Here is a 12,838-nt window from a genome sequence, read left to right as displayed (position 1 = left end):
GATAATTGTAGGAAATGTCAGTGAGAGAAAGACTTGAGCTGAATGCCCAGGTCATCACTGTCAGAGCCGGGGGGTCTGATTGTCCGGGATGTGTATATGGTGGGCACAGCAAGGGATAGCAAGGTGACATACAGTGTAAAATAACAGGCATTTTTTTAAAAAAGATTTTATTTATTTATTTGACAGAGAGAGAGACAGCGAGAGAGGGAACACAAGCACCGGGAGTGGGAGAGGGAGAAGCAGGCTTCCCGCTGAGCAGGGAGCCTGATGTGGGGCTTGATCCCAGGACCCTGGGATCATGACTTGAGCAGATGGCAGACGCTTAACGACTGAGCCACCCAAGGGCCCAATAACAGGCATTTTTATAGGAAGGTGGAGGTCTACTGTAGGAGCAAGCAACACAATGTTCCTGAGGTTTGTGGATTCTAAGAAAAACAAGCTTCTTTGGAAAATAATTCGGCATAACCTAAAATAGTTGAATATACGCATATGCTGTGACCCAGAAACTTCACTCTTAAGTAAACACCTGACAGAAATACATGTGCATATGTGCCAAAATACATGTACAGGAATATTCACTGCTGGGTTATTCATAATAGCCAAAACACAGAAATGACCTGTCTACCAGTCAGCAGTGGATAAAGAGTGATATAATTATTCAACAGAATACTACACAGCAATGCAAATGAACTGTGAAATGTAATCACATGGGTGAATCTCACAGACAAGTCGCCAGACACAGAAGAGAGCACACTACATGGTTCCATTTATATAAGGTTCAAGAACTGGCTAAATGAAACTATAATGATGGATGTCACCATAGACTGTGATTATCTCCAAGGGGCTAGAAAGGACCATGAGGAAGCCACATATTTTTATCAAATTTAATGTTTTATTCTTTATTTTGTGGCTTTTACCAAAAGGTGTCTGGGGAAAGTTGTCAAACAAATATGTCTTTACTTTTACCTGGTTTATAGTGACTGTAAGACACCATCAATTGTAATTTGCATCTCTAATATTAGAGATGTTAAAATGGAAAAAAATACGCCTCAGAATCATTAAAATGGAGTTTTTGAAAAGGCTTGGTAAACGAAAAGCTTTTTTTCTCTTTGTCTCTGCCAGTTAATATTTGTTGAGTGTATTTTCTCATCTACAATTCTTTTTTTGTTGTTTTTTTTTAGATTAAAAAAATTTTTTTTGAGTAAACTCTATGCCCAACGTGGGGCTTGACCCCAGGATCAAGAGTTGCATGTTTCACCTACTGAGCCAGTCAGGCACTGCTCTTAGCTACAATTCTATTTAGTTGCAACTAAATTAAATTTGTATGGTGTTCTTACCACAATTATATAAGATAGAGCAGATATTGTCCTCATTGTACACATAAAAAGGCAAAAACTCTGAGCAACTGACTTGTTCTTCCCATCTCATATGACCATGCTTAAGATTTCTAGTTATAGGATATTTGGAAGTTCTAAAATGTCTTCATTTTAAGGAATGAAGTGAATAAAACGTTTTATTGAAAAAAAAGTCAGGGGGCGCCTGGGTGGCTCAGTCGTTAAGCATCTGCCTTCGGCTCAGGTCATGGTCCCAGGGTCCTGGGATCGAGCCCCGCATCGGGCTCCCTGCTCAGCGGGAAGCCTGCTTCTCCCTCTCCCACTCCCCCTGCTTGTGTTCCTGCTCTCTCTGTCTCTCTTTCTGTCAAATAAATAAAATCTTTAAAAATAAATAAATAAATAAATAAATAAATAAATAAATAAATAAAAAGGTTTTCTCTCCTCAATTATACACACACACACACACACACACACACACATATATATTTTTTTTAATACTTGGTATAAATTTCATGGGCTATAAATTTTATGCAAATATATCTTGAATTACAAATGCTATATTGGTAGTATAAAAATATACTATCTAGCATTGTGAAGAGGTGGTGTATTCCATATAATTATTCCCCCCCTCCACTATTTCTGGATGAGATTTTTTTCTAAATATATTACTTATCTCCTTGCTTAAAAAGCAAGCACATGGAACATAATTTAATATTTTCTTGATGAGTCAGATTTATAGTAATATGATAGTAATAATAATAGTAATAATGATATTATAATAATAATAATATAGTAATAATGATAATAGCTAATATATAATGAGCAAGTACCATGTCTCTATCACTGTTCTAAGGAAAATACTTGTATTAACTTATTTTATTTTCACTGTATTCCACATTTTGCATATGGGCAAATAAGGCACAGAGAGGTTAAGTAACTTGTCTAAGGTCACACAGGAGTCAGTGACAAGCAAGACTCAAATCCAGTCTAGCAACCAGAGCCTGAGCTCTTAATCATTATGTTGTGCTGTGTCTTTACTTTCCTTCATGTATTAAAGTGTACTACATTGATTTTTTCAGGAACTTTTGAGATTAAAAACAGTTCTATTCCAAAAGGGCCCATTTTAGAATTCTTTCCAGGTGTTTGCTTGATTTTATTTTTTTATTTTAATAAATACCCTTCTTTTCCTTCAATTCTTGCTGTGTGCTCTGCCTCCTAACTTTTCATTGACTACATATAATCTCCATGCACTTAAAAAATTTAGATGACAACATTTAGTAGGACCACGGGTCAAATAAGATGTGCAAGAGATTCTTCTGGATTTTCATGGAAGTATATTGTATCATCTTTAGCAACCAGGTCTTGAAACAGTTATTTTGTCCACTAAAATATTCTTTATATACTTTATTGGTATTATTTTTCCAAAAATCCTTTATTTGACTATATATTTAACAGCTGATGTTGTTAAATGAAGAGCCTCTTCACAAGTAAGGTGTTAATACATATTCGTTAGGCAAATGAGATTGCAGTTTTTTAAAGAATTGTCTAATATGTTATGGCTTCCAGGTTCACTTATGTAGTTCCCATTTGCTACTTCGCCGAGCTGCTGTGGCTTGTCTCCGGCAGCTTGCACAGAGAGAAGCAGCTGAAGTATGTGAATATGCCATGAGCCTAGCAAAAAATGCAGGCGACAAGGAAAACCCTGGTACTCGTAAGTTACTTTATTAGTCAATATTCTTTTTGTTTAAATACTTAACATTTCAAATGAATATTACTCTTTAAATAACATTTTTGCTTTCAAGTATGGTCAATCTTCTTATTCTTTTAAGTTAAATATAAAACCATTATCACTTTAAAAATTCCAGTATCGGGGCGCCTGGGTGGCTCAGTCATTAAGCGTCTGCCTTCAGCTCAGGTCATGATCCCAGGGTCCTGGGATCGAGCCCCGCATCGGGCTCCCTGCTCAGCAGGAAGCCTACTTCTCCTTCTCCCACTCCCCCTGCTTGTGTTCCCTCTCTCACTGTGTCTTTCTCTGTCAAATAAATAAATAAAATCTTTAAAAAATAAATAAAATAAAATAAAAATTCTAGTATTATTTTCTTGGTAATTTTACACTTTTACCTTTTTTGAGGTTTGGAGCTAAAAAAAAAAAAAGTAAATAGCATTTAGTATCAAGGTACTTGTGCCATCCCTTCAGGATGATTTAGTTATATAATGAATAACTAACTCTAAGGATATTGCTTTGTATCACTAATAGACTTTTGGAAAGAGAAATGACCTATTTTGGGGGTACCTGAAAGCTTCCAGTCTCTGATACTAGTTGACTCTGTGATGTAACTTTTCCTCAAGAAGGGAAAGCTAGAGTAACCAATAAAAGAAATGTCAGTAGGTGTTTGGGTAGCAAAAGATAGATCTTTGCTTTCTTTAGTTCTTTCTGCTTTTTGGGGGGTTTTAAGTATAGCTTGAATTTCATAGCTGGCCTTTTGGTCTCTAGGGATAGGTTGCTTGGGAGCTTTTTCAGAGCTTAACTGACAGATATTTCCCCTATGGTGAGAGAAAATTTTTACTCATAAGAGCTTTCTAATGCATAGAAGTTGCTTGGGTACTAAGAAGCAAGATACTAAAATAACTTCAATTTTAGGGTAGTATAAGAGCTCTATTAACAAATATACTGTATTGCAGAATGTGAAAGAAGTTATTTATACAGTAAATACTATTGCTTTTTAGAGAGAAAACATAGCACCAAAAATAATTATAGAATTCTCCTGACTATATATAATATTTTAAAGCTTATACTCCTCAGTCACCATAATCAAAATTGAGAGACAAACTAAGAGGGGAAGTACTTGCAAAATATATTTATTAATTTATTTTATTTATTGAAGTGTGCATGTTTACATTTTAATGTTTTTAAAACTTAATGTGTTGGGGGTCCTAAGACCACCCCGAGGTTTGATGATGCACTAGAAGGACTTAGCATATAGTCATGCTTATGGCTATGATTTGTTACAGCAACTGGATACAAAGCAAAATTTGCAGAGGGAAAAGGCACTTGGTGTGAATTCTGGAGCAAACCAGGTGCAGGTTTCCAAGAGCCCACGCCCCATGAAGTCACGCAGGAGCTGCTTGACTCCCCAGCAATGAGTCTTGACAACATATGAAATGTCTATCATGGAACCTTGTCAGGGGCTCGGTGCCCAAGGTTTTTATTGGGCTCTGGGTGGACTAGGCATGGTCTGCCTAACATGTTCCAAAAGTCCAGACTTTAAAAGGCAAGCAGTTGTTCAGCATAAACCATACCGTTTGTACAAACAGTTTAGGCATAGTGAGCCACTTTGACCAGGAAATGGTGGGAACCGTCCTGAAACCCAGTTCACCAGGATGCTAGCTGAGAGCTAATCTGAATTTTAGGCCTTACTAAGTCATCTCAGGCCTGCTATGTTAACTCTCTTCTGCATCTATAGAAAATCATGAGAGCATAAGAAACATGTTTAAGAAATGTCAACATATGAAATATTTTCAACCTCCAGTGATTAAATAATTACAAGTCAATACAATCATAAGATAGCATTTTTCTTCTATAAAACTGACCAAATTAAAAATAATGATTATAACCAGCACTGAGAGAGGTATGAATAAAAGAGAAATATCTTATAGTGCTGGTAGAAAGAAATGTAAAGTCATACAAATTTTCTGGATTTGTCAGTATTTTTTGTCAGCTTACCCTTGACCTAGTGATTCCCCTTTTAGGAATTTACCCTCAGTGATCAATCAATGTTCTCTCTCTCTCTCTGTTTTTTTTTTTTTAGTTTGCTATGTAGCTATGAAAATTAATGTTGTAGAAGTATAATTCCTGATATGGGAACATAGTCACTATCAGCTGCTAAGTGAAAAATAGGCCTCTATGCCTAATTTCTCACTAATGTTCTCCTTCCTTGGAATCAAAGCTTTTGACTTTGACTACTATCTGAGCTCCTCTCACTGTGGCTATTTTCTGCAAACTTGCCCTTATTTTGTCTTTGGAATGACTCAACTAAAAGAGCCACTTTCAGTTTACATCTCTTTGTTTCACTGTCTTCAAGGTTCAAAGGGCTTCAGTCTTCAGAGCCTCATAGTATTCCTTCTTAAGGTTGCTAGTTGTACAACTTCTGCTGTTTCTAAGAACAAAAAGATTTTCAGATAAAGCAAGACATTTAACTACTATTTTGTAACAATATTACTTTTTTAATTGAAGTATAACTGACATACAATGTTATATTAGTTTCAGGGGTACAACATAATGCTTCCACAGTTCTGTCCTTGAGGCAGTGCGCACCGTGACAAGTGTAGTCGCCATCTGTCATTATGTTATTACAGTACTATTGACTGTATGCCCTGTGCTGTGCTTCTCAACCCTGTGACTTACTTATTTTTTAGCTTGAGGTTTGTGCCTCTTAATCCCCTCCATCTATTTTATCCATCTCCCCACTCAATATGACTTTTTGATTGTATGTTTCTTGGAAAGGATTTTCCCAGTTTTTAAATGATCTTTTAGGATATAATCCATTTATAATTTGTGTTCTGGCTTTATAGATTTTTAAAAACCTAAACTATAAGACTGAATAAATTTCACTTTGTTCTTCCAACAAATATACAATAATGATTTTTCAGTCCATTAAATCTAAGTAGATTTTACTTAGAAATATGTCTCATTCCCATACTTTCTCTTTTTTAGAAAGAAATGTATATTTATTGAGCATTCCCTGGAGATTTGTTTAAAATACCTCAGAATAATCAGTCTTAAGGATCAGAGTTTTACCTTTATTATCAGATTCTCTAAACCTAAGGATATGTAAGCTGGAGAACATACATTCTAGTATAGCTAGCTTGTTTTGTTGTAATCGTGAATTTACATGTAAGCCTTGGTCTTTAACATAATTGTTACCTATAGTATACAACAAAACTCTATACAAGTTCATTTGTAAAAATTGCTTTTCAGATGTCAATCCTTTTGCACCTGGAGTCAGTTCTCGAAGTGATATCCACTGCCGGCACCAAGGTGTTAATATAACAGAAACTGGTCTTGAGGGACTTCTTTTTGGAATGCTAGACCGGGAGACAGATAGAAAATTATGTTCTGATATTCATGATACTTTGGGTCATATGCTTTCATCACTGGCTGTAGAGAAACTTTCCCATTGGCTAATGCTTTGTAAAGATGTCCTGGCAGCTTCTAGTGGTATGTATTTAATATATAAAATATGTTCTTAAAATAATGACTGTTTTACCTCTGGTATACATCTGTATATGTAAACAAAAAAAGATATATATATATATATGAGCTTACATTTAAAAATGCTAATAAATTTTAATCTATAAATCCCTGTATAAATGTTGAAGGTTAAATTATATTACAAACTAATGAGCTTTCTTTGATTTGGGGGAAATAACTAAATTCACACTAAATTTTCATATATAAAAATCCCAGGTTACTCTGTATTCAACATAGTATGTAAAACTAGTGAAATATGTGAAAACACTTTTATGTTATCCTTTCTTTGCTTTCTGATTGACTTAGAAAAAAACTTGCCAATTCTACTGTTTTCAAAGGAGTGAGAATTTAGTCCTTTTTTATTAGAAATCTTATAACATTAATGCAAGTTCTAAAGCATCATTTTTGCTGTATGTGAGCTTGTCATAATATGCTTCATTTTTGTTATAGATATGAGCACTGCAACTCCCTTAAGTAGTGGAAAAGATGAGGAGTCTGAGAAGAAAGATGAGATGGATGATGATACCATGTTCACCACACTAGGTGAAGAAGATAAATCAAAGCCCTTCGTGGCACCTCGCTGGGCCACTCGGGTGTTCGCTGCAGATTGCCTGTGCCGAATCATCAATTTGTGTGAGAATGCAGACCAGGCCCACTTCGATCTTGCCATGGCACGTTCTGCTAAACTACGAAACCCTACAAGTAAATTTAAAATCAGTACTTCTTTTCCCCGGAGTATTTTTGTAGGTTTGAAATACAGGTTTGCTGCTCTGTAACATGCTTTAGACTCTGCCTTTCATTTCTTATAAGCTCCTTTTACCTTGTTTTCTGTCCCCTAAGCATACTACCTGTCTTCTGACCTATATTTAGAAGATAAGTTGAAGACAATGGTCCAAAGGTATATGTCTATGATAAGGTAGATGTATCTTAATCATGTGCCCTAAAGATAACGATGGCAGTAACTTACATATCCTTTGTACTGTGTCCTAGTTTAGCAGTTAAGTGTAAAAGAGATGGCAAAACTTTAAGGTACGTAAGTAAAGGGAGTTTTGCAGTCCCAGCCATGGAGAATGTCAGAACTCATGAATGCCAACTCAAACTTTCAGATTTCAGAAATGCTACTAGGTATTTTTGAAAAGGTGAAAACTGTTACTGAAACCCAACACCGTTTTTTATCTTTTGTAAGCTATTTATATCCCATCATTCCCTGAATCAGATATTACAGGGAGTTTATAAAGAGATCATCAGGTCCAATATCCTCATTTTACAGATGAGGAGACCCAGAGCTGAGAGTGATGGAAGAATAATAGACTCTGTCTTTTACTTTGTTGTCTCTTCGTCACCCTCTCATTTTTTTTTTTACACATGTAAAAACAAATTGTGTGTACTAATAGTATTGAAGTCTATACATTAAAACTCCATTTAGTTTACTTGATTACTAAATGCCTTTCAGTTTACTAAAACTCAAAAATGGATTAAAAAACAAACCAAAAGTAAAACTGGTACTCCACGTATAAAATGTGAATCTGAATGTACGGTTATCAGCAAAGCACAGTATATCATGAACACAGTGTCCTTATTCATGCCATTATTTATCAAATATTTACCAAACCCTATTCTTTGCTACATGAAGAAGAAAAAAACATAGCCCATATCCTTGAAGATTTTCTAGTCTAGAAGACTTATCTCTCAAACAATTATATGTCCCAATAGTGGTATGACGGAGTGTTTTGGGGACATAAAAAAGTAGTATGCATTTTCTGAAGAGCCAGGGAAGATCTCACAGAAAAGGTGATTTTGAAACTGGATTTTAAAGGCAGAGAAAAGATTTTCCAGGTAGAAGAAGCTGGTTGTATTAGTTTTCTATTGCTGCTGTAACAAATGACCACAAATTCAGTGGCTTAAAACAACACACATTGTTTATCTTACTGTTCTTATAGGTCAGAAAGTCCAACATGAGTCTCACTGGGCTTAAATCAAGGTATCAGCAGGGCTGCATTCCTTTCTGGAGGCTTTCCAGGAGTCTTTTCTTCTCGGCTTCTATAGGCTGTCTGCATTGCTTGGTGGTGGCCCCCTCTCTCTGTCTCTTGGAGATGGCCCCCTCAAAGCCAACACCAGCTGTCTCGGTGATCCTTCTTTACCTCTCACATGGCTGTGACCATAGCCAGGAGTGGTGCTCTACTTTTAAGGCTCATGTGATTAGATTGGGCCACCTGTTAAATTTGGGATAATCTCCATTTCAGAGCCCATAACCTTAATCACATCTACAAACCCCCTTTTGCTATGTAAGTTAACATATTCACAAGTTGTAGGGATTAATTTATAGACATATTGGAGCACCATTATTCTGCTTACCACACTGGTTTATTGCAAGCAAAGAAAGTAAGATAATTTGTTTGCTTTAGATTTTATTTATTTATTTTAAAGAGAAAGCGTGCACGCACATGCATGCAAGCGTGAATGGGGGGAGGGGAGGATGAGAGGGAGAGAGAATCTTAGGCAGATTCTGTGGTGAGCGAGGAGCCTGCCACGGGACTCGATCTCATGACCCTGAGATCATAACCTGAGCTGAAATCAAAAGTCAGATGCTTAACCAACTGAGCTACCCAAGCACCCCGAAAGTAAAGAGAATTTTAAAGGCATGGAAGTATAAGTGTGCATATGACATTTAGGGAATAGTGAAGATCCTTAGGTTGGCTTTCCTTTCTTTGTATTTAATGCTTTTTCTCGCTTTGTTTGTATCTTGTCTTTTGCCTGCATTCTCAGAGATCCTCACAAATTTTCCCTTTATACCATTGATAATGTTTTACTGTTTTCTGCCCCCATAGTGGGTCTTAAGTCTTATTTTGTTTTTAGTTTTCCCTTAATTTTTTGTCTTTTTTCTGCCTTCATTATATCATATCCTTTTGACTCTATGATTTTCTGTTCTTATTCGGTAGCAGCCATGATTTTTTGCCTTCTATTGAGATGCCAAGTGATTTTCTATATTTTATTCTGATTTTTATAGAAAATTGTTTTTGAGATTAGCTCTTTCTGAATCTTCAGAATCTTTATTTTGCCTGCATGTGTTTTCTTCATAGGCTTATTTGTTTATATATCCTTGAAAGAGGAGAGCACTCTCCCTACTTGAAATTTGCTCACAGTGTGTGTGTGGGTGGATTGCCCATATTCTCGGTCTTTGTTTACTGGTACTTCACATTGGTAGCTGGATGGTAAGCTGATATAACAGCTTTCCAACCTAGATTCCAGTATCTGACATGCTTTGTTCTGCTGGACTGAAACAGGATCCTTTCTAGTTCCCATTGCCTGCTATTCTGAACAATCATGTCAGCATGTAATTTTCAAAGTTATAGACCAAATAAATGTGCTATCCAGGCTCTTCCTTTATCATCCTTATCCCCCTTTGTATCCACTGAGCTTTAGTTGTATGGAACTACTGCTCCCGGAATATAATAAACCTCAAACAGCCCCCTACTTCCCTCCCCATTTTAGAGTTCCTGCTTCATGCCCCTTCCCATTCCCCTGCTCTGGGAGTTTATCTCCTTGGATTTGGAAAAAAGACATCTTGACTTAAGAAAAGTTGGAAGTAGAGATTTGTGTAGAGAAGCGACAGTACTTTCGGGAATAATTGCCTAGTTTTTGGTTGGTAGATTGCTATCATTCTAGACCTTTTTAATTAGGTAACAGAGAGTACTGGAGGAGTAATGGATCTTTTTATTTACTTTTCGGTTGGCATAATATGAATAGGCTCATTTTAATCCAGTTCCATCTGCCTTGGAAATTTCCTCCCAGCTTCTGGCAGTAGTTCATTATACCTGATTTTTATTGATGGTGTGTTTTTGCCTCCCTTAGATGAGGAAGTATTGGGGGCTTCTAGCCAAATCTTTTTTCTCTCTCTCTCCTTTGTTCCTCTTCCCCAAGCCAGTAAATGTTCTTTTTTAAATTTAAGATTCTAAAATTGGAATTTTAGGTAGGCACATGAAAAAAATTAGACCATACTTGTCTTATAACCTTCACAATAGCAATAACCACAAAAACCTGTTTAAATAGGAGCTGTTTGGGAATCCAGCTGAGCCACAGATTGCCACTGCTTCAAAAAGACTTTGGGAGTCTTGCAGCCTCCTGAAGAACTTTAGAGTACTTGAGCTTGATAAAGTCTTTAGATAACTTCAGTTGCTAGTTCTTTAAGTTCACCAATCTTTTCTTCTTCAGTATCTAATCACTAATAATCTTATCCAGTATATTTATCATTTTTTATTTTTTTCATTTCTACAAGGCTCATTGTGGTTCCCTTCTCTCTTCAATACTTCTCTCTTCAGTATGCTCAGGTTTTTGTTTTCTTTCTTGAATATAGACAACATATTTATGATAACTATTTTAGACTCCCTGTCTGCTAATTTCATCACCTTTTTCATTTCTGGATCTGTTTCTATTCACTGAGGGGTTTTTTTTCCCTTGTTGCAAGATATATTTTCCTACTTCTTTGCATCCCTGGTAATTTTTTATTACATGCCAGATTTGCAGATTTTATAGTAGTAGGGCTGGATTTTGTTGTATTCCTTCAAATATGTTGGACTTTGTACTGGGATGTAGTTAAATTACTTGGTATCTTTTGAATCCTTTTGAGACTTGCTTTTAAGCTTAAGATCTGGGGTAGCCTTTACTCTAAAAGGAAAAAGACTTCCCTTTTCTACATCTTGTCATTATAAAAGTCTTTTCCAGAGTAGAGGTTGGAAAACTACTTCCTACAGTCCAAATCCAGACCATAGCCTGTTTTTTTTAAATAAAGTTTTATTGGAACACAGCATACCCATTTATATACACGTGATCTATGACTATTTTCATTCTACAACAGCAGAGTTGAGTAGTTGTGATAGAAATTATATAGCCAGCAAAACCAAAAGTATCTAGTTCTTTACAGGAAAAATCTGCCAATCCTATTCTAAAAGAATTACAAACTCCTTTGGGGAAAGTTATTATAGTTATTTTGCTTCAGATGTTATTGTACATCCAATAATGTCATCTATATTACCATATTGGGTAAAAGTTTACCAATATTCTTGAGAAATTATGATACACGAGCTTTCTTGAAAGTGTATCTTTGTAATTTTTAGACATAGTGAAATATGTGGAACATAAGTGGTTTTTTTTAAGATTTTATTTATTTATTTGACAGAGAGGGAGAGAGCACAAGCAGGGGGAGCGGCAGGCAGAGGGAGAAGGAGAAGCAGACTCCCCACTGAGCAGGGAGCCTGATGCAGGGCTTGATCCCAGGACCCTGGGATCATGACCTGAGCTGAAGGCACACACTTAACTTACTGAGCCATCCAGGTGCCCCAAACATAAGTGCTTTTTTAAAGAAGTTTATTTCATTTCATATTTTTGTGTTGTAATACCTATTTTTGGAGTTTTCTATTTTTATTTTTAGATGACCTGTTGGTACTTCATCTCTCTGACCTGATTCGCATGGCATTCATGGCTGCAACAGATCATAGTAATCAGCTGCGGATGGCTGGGCTCCAAGCACTTGAAGACATTATCAAGAAGTTTGCATCTGTGCCTGAGCCAGAATTTCCAGGCCATGTGATTCTGGAGCAGTATCAAGCTAATGTGAGATACTCTGTTTATCTAAAACTTAAAATGGATCCTTTGCATGATCATTAAAGGAGTGAAGATTCCATGGAGAAATGTATTTGGAACTTCAACTGCATATCTTTATTCCCATCATCTGTTACATAGTTGAATCCCACAGTTGAAGAAACAATAGTATAAAACTTGTCACTATTTTTAAGTTCTGATAGTGTATTGGTGATAAAACTAGAATAGAATTGCAGCCTAGCTTTTCAGTCTTGTGTTTAGACGTTTAGCCATGCCATTTAAAAGATAAGACATTCAAAGAGTGTTGTGGATTTGCTGACATTACTTTTATATGTCAAGACTTGATAAGCGTTTTTAAAAATAAAAAGGGCAACTTTGTATGCTGAAGGGTAACTTTTAATAACAGCAGTTAAAAATATTACTGAAAGAATTACATACCTTCAAAAAATATTTTATTGTATTCTAAACAGAGATACTTGTTTCCTCAGATTTATAACTTTATTTGCGTTCTTGAACTGAGGCACAATAGATTTAAGCCTGGTAATGATGGGTTATGTGAAGACAAAGAAACTTAAGTTATCAAGGAAGGAAGACACATTTTTTTTTTTTTACTGTAATTATACCAGAACCTTAGCTTCATACACAACACCTCATC

At 36.0% G+C, this 12,838-nt stretch overlaps 1 protein-coding gene across 1 annotated transcript in view; it reads left to right on the top strand.

Annotated features, from left to right (window-relative positions):
• HEATR5B (HEAT repeat containing 5B) overlaps nucleotides 1–12,838 on the top strand; it is a 110,502-nt gene that overhangs the window by 55,219 nt on the left and 42,445 nt on the right. Inside the window, exons 22-25 of the mRNA XM_036070397.2 lie at nucleotides 2,901–3,045; nucleotides 6,313–6,552; nucleotides 7,036–7,287; nucleotides 12,014–12,195. Coding sequence (XP_035926290.1) covers nucleotides 2,901–3,045; nucleotides 6,313–6,552; nucleotides 7,036–7,287; nucleotides 12,014–12,195 — 819 coding nt within the window. The remainder of the gene's footprint in view (nucleotides 1–2,900; nucleotides 3,046–6,312; nucleotides 6,553–7,035; nucleotides 7,288–12,013; nucleotides 12,196–12,838) is intronic.

Source organism: Halichoerus grypus, chromosome 10 (assembly GCF_964656455.1).
Source record: "Halichoerus grypus chromosome 10, mHalGry1.hap1.1, whole genome shotgun sequence".
NCBI lineage: Eukaryota > Metazoa > Chordata > Mammalia > Carnivora > Phocidae > Halichoerus > Halichoerus grypus.
This window is presented reverse-complemented; position numbering and strand designations above follow the sequence as displayed.